Genomic DNA, 4,096 nt, shown 5'->3' on the forward strand with positions numbered 1-4,096 from the left:
AAAGCCACTAGTTCTATTAGAGTGTAAAAAAACATTTTATCAGTGTATAAAACAACCATTTCAATCCAACTCTCTAAATTCAGAGGCTAGATGAGTCAGTGTGAAGAAAAGAAGTATTTGTTGCATTTCAAGACTATTTATTACAGGTTACTAACTGGCATCTATGGGAAGGCTTAAAGTGCTTGCTTTGGGTCTCTCTAAGTGTTGCAGGATGCGTAAAGTTAGGGAGGGGGTGTGAAAGTGAGAGGAGTTCCCTTTGTGATCCTCAGTAAACCCTCAGTGTTCTTTCTATAATCCTTTTCTCATGTGCCCAATGTTCTTGTCACCTCTATTTTTGGGGGGTTGAGAGAATTTTGGACTTCGAGTCTGAGACCTGGGAATGGTTCCCATATCTGCTCTCTGTGTCCATAGTAAATTTCACCCTCATGTGTCTCAGTTTCCTCGTCTTCAGAATGAGAATGTTGGACGGTAACTCATAATGCGTCATTTAATTTTAACATTGAATTTATCTTCCGTTTTTAATTCTATCCTTTAAATGATATCTATCACATTAAGTGATAATCCCCAATGTCAATTCTCAGCCTACTTATGCCTAAACATAGGAGCAATTATTCTGAATGATATTCATTTTGAGAGCTCTACATCTTTTTAATAGAAAATGAAACTAGACAATTTATGGGGATCTCATGTACAGTGTAGCAACTATAGTTAATACAGTATTGTATACTGGAAGTTTACTAAGAGGTTCGATCTTAACAGTTCTTGCCACAAGAAAAGAAAAGGCAACTATTGAGGTGATAAATATGTTAATTAACTTTACTGTGGTAATTATTTCACATGATATACATATATCTAAGCATTTGTGTACCTTACGCTTACACAATCTTATATGTCAATTATATCTCAATAAAGTTTTTTTGAAAAAAAATGAGATCAAGAAGAAGATAAATTGAATGATTCTCCTAAAGATAAACAGGAAACATTGTTATTTAATATTTATGAACAGGGCTCCCTAGTAGAACTTATTCAAAACAAGAACAGACCTGGTTGGAGAGAGACCTGACTTTGGGGCACTAATTAAATGATGCTGCTGGAGCTGGGATAGATGAAAGGAACAAGTCTGTACATTTTACTTAAAGATTAAGTCACTACCAAAATGACCTATAATTCCTAGAATATACAATAGGATATGACTCAATAAAGTGGAAATAAAAGATAATGAAACTATAGGTCTTTTATTTACTTTCTATGTTTTTGTTGCTAATGAACAGAAACTATTTTGTTCTTTCCAAATAAAAAATTCAATATCCAGTTTCAAAACTTTACTCAGTATAATCGGAAATAAGATCAAATAGTTTTGTCTCATGGAATGTGCCTCAAATGATGGAAACCTTGGCCCTAATGCCTTATTTCCCTGAAATCTAACAGTGCCAATTGATGGTTTTCCTTTTTATTGTGCAGGGCTGGAACGAATTGCGCGGGATTCGTCTTACGAACAGGAAGGAAAGGTGCAGTTTGTAATCGATGCAGTGTATTCCATGGCTTATGCCCTGCACAACATGCACAAAGATCTCTGCCCTGGATACATTGGCCTTTGCCCACGAATGAGTACCGTTGATGGGAAAGAGCTACTTGGTTATATTCGGGCTGTAAATTTTAACGGTAAGTTACAACTTTTTGGGGCGTCTCTATTTTAAAAGAAACCGGGTGTGTTTTTCTCTTTATATTTAGAAAATACTCAAGCAGAATGGAAAGCAAAGGTATAGAAGTTCCCCATTTAATCAAGTCTGAAATTTCCCACCTGCTTTTAAATCCCAAACAGGTTTTTTTTTTTTTGGAGGTGTTACCATTAATCTGGTCCTGGAAGAAGCAGAAGTTAAAAATAAGCCTCTATCAATAAAAATATTCTACTTAAACATCGCTATTTCAGAACTAACATAAGAGGTTCATTTGGAATCATTAACAACAAGTTAGATGTTTTGAAAATGCTTTGTTTATGTCGTTATTAGAGAAGGCATTGTGGACATTTTATTTGGAAACTGATTTTAAGCTTTTAAACAGCATGTTGACTTGAGGAAAGTGAGTGATGTGGAGTTGCTGTATATTTACATTTTAAGAGTTCTGTGTTAAGCTTCTGCATCTCCTTTTTCCTTGTATTTCTTTCAATGATTTGGCCAATTTGAAGCAATGAGCCGCATCATGTAAAATAGAAGGCAGTATAGATGGGATTTGCCTCCTGCAAAAAATGCTGCTTCTGCGAGTGTCATAAGAACCTGATTCAGAATAGGCTGGATCCACAGTGTTTGGCTGAGAATAGTCAAACAGCCTGTCTGAAGTGATGGAATTATGGAATGCTGTTCTCTTATGAAAGCTGTAACGGTTGCTGCCCATGACTTTGACAATTATTTTCAAATGAAATGATAGAATGCTCCGAGCTGTCTAATTCTTTGTGTTTGGCTGCAATCCACACAGTGGACATGCCTCTGAGCAACGCACAGTGCTGCGCTGTCCATCATAATACACTCCAGTGACCTCAGCTGCCAGCCTTTCTCAAAACAGTGCAAGGTCATCCGCAATTTAGAATTCAAGTGGAAACTTCTTCTTTTGCTTTGTTCACGCAACATGAGACAAAATTTGGTTTACGTTCAATGCAGAGTATTCTCCTTTTCAGCAGACTTTTTCCTGAAGCCTTACATAACATTGTTTCGGTCCTAAGGGGAATTTGAAAATAATTTTCTTGCAATTATCAAGTTGAGCAAAAGAGGAGTGTTACAATATAAGGTTATTTATCCTAACGTGAGATTGGGGAACATTTCATTTATCCAAATTGTTAGAAAGTAGGGAGAAGAATGCAAATGATTATATTTTCTCAAGAACTGAAGCTCACCTGTAGAAAATAAGGAAATCTTTCAAAGAAACACTGGATTAAAGCATTTTAAAGATGAATTACCAATTTCTTTTTTATCTTAACTGTAGATAAAAAACCAACCTTTCCTTGATGGCTTCATTATATCACACTCTAATATAATGATGCTATTAAAGACTATTAAACATGCCTTAATGTCTAACCGTTATTAAGGCAATTTGCCTCTAGACTCCAATGATTTCTGAGTTCTTCTGTCCACTTTTTATAGTTTTTGCCCTTCTACATGATCAAACTGATGTTGCTGTGAATTTTTTTAGAGCTGATCTCTTCCATAATTTGCTTCTTTCAATCCATTATGGACAGAGAAGCACACATAAAATTTCATTGATTTAGTCAAGAGATATTTATTGAACACATAGAATGAGTTAAGATTTGTGATGGGTCCTAAAAATACATTACTGGTATAAGCAGTCAAAGCAGACATAAGATTTAGAGTTTCTCAGGGAACTGAGATATAAGGTATCTATACTAATAAAAGGGCAACATGCAAATTGACCATACCTCCACTATGCCCACCAGCCAATCAGGGTAAGTGTGCAAAATAACCCAACAAAGATAGCAGTGGCCACAGAGCTGGAGCAAGCAGGAGGCTTGGGTTGCCCCCGCGACAGAGGAAGCCAAGCTTCCCGCCTGCCCTGGCCTCCACTCAAGGAGGGGCTGGGGGATTGGGTCTCCAGGGGGTGTGGCCAGCCTGAAAATGGCCCTCAGCCCCTCACCCAGGCTGGCCAGGCACCCCAGTGGGACCTCCCACCCTAAGGGGGGTGTGGCCAGCCTGCAAACAGCCATCAGCCCCTCCCCCAGGCTGGCCACGCCCCCCCAGCAGGGACCCGCACCCCATGGGGGTGTGGCTGGCCTGCAAACCACCACTGGCCACTCACCCAGGCCTCCCCATGCCCCAAGGGAACCCCTCACCCTGATCCGGGACACCCTTCAGGGCAAACCAGCCAGCCCCCACCTGTGCACTAGGTCTCTATACTAATAAAAGGGTAATATGCTAATTAGACTGGGAGACCTTCCAGGAGACCTTCCAGACGTTCTCTGGACAAAGCCATGGTGGTGGGCCGAGGTAGAGCCGTTAGGGGCCAAGAGGGGAGGGAAGTTGTGGGTGATCAGGCCGTGGGGGGGGGGCGTTGTGGGTGATCAGGCCGGTGGTGAGGGCAGTTGGGGGGA

The 4,096-nt window shown here is 39.9% G+C and overlaps 1 protein-coding gene across 1 annotated transcript in view; it reads left to right on the forward strand.

Annotated features, from left to right (window-relative positions):
* The first annotated feature begins 211 nt into the window (after window positions 1-211).
* The window catches only part of LOC102247202 (metabotropic glutamate receptor 8), a 299,383-nt gene continuing 295,498 nt past the window's right edge, over window positions 212-4,096 (forward strand). Inside the window, exons 1-2 of the mRNA XM_014534368.1 lie at window positions 212-215; window positions 1,429-1,662. Coding sequence (XP_014389854.1) covers window positions 212-215; window positions 1,429-1,662 — 238 coding nt within the window. The remainder of the gene's footprint in view (window positions 216-1,428; window positions 1,663-4,096) is intronic.

The sequence above is a fragment of the Myotis brandtii genome, unplaced genomic scaffold (genome assembly GCF_000412655.1).
Source record: "Myotis brandtii unplaced genomic scaffold, ASM41265v1 scaffold1296, whole genome shotgun sequence".
NCBI classification, from domain to species: domain Eukaryota; kingdom Metazoa; phylum Chordata; class Mammalia; order Chiroptera; family Vespertilionidae; genus Myotis; species Myotis brandtii.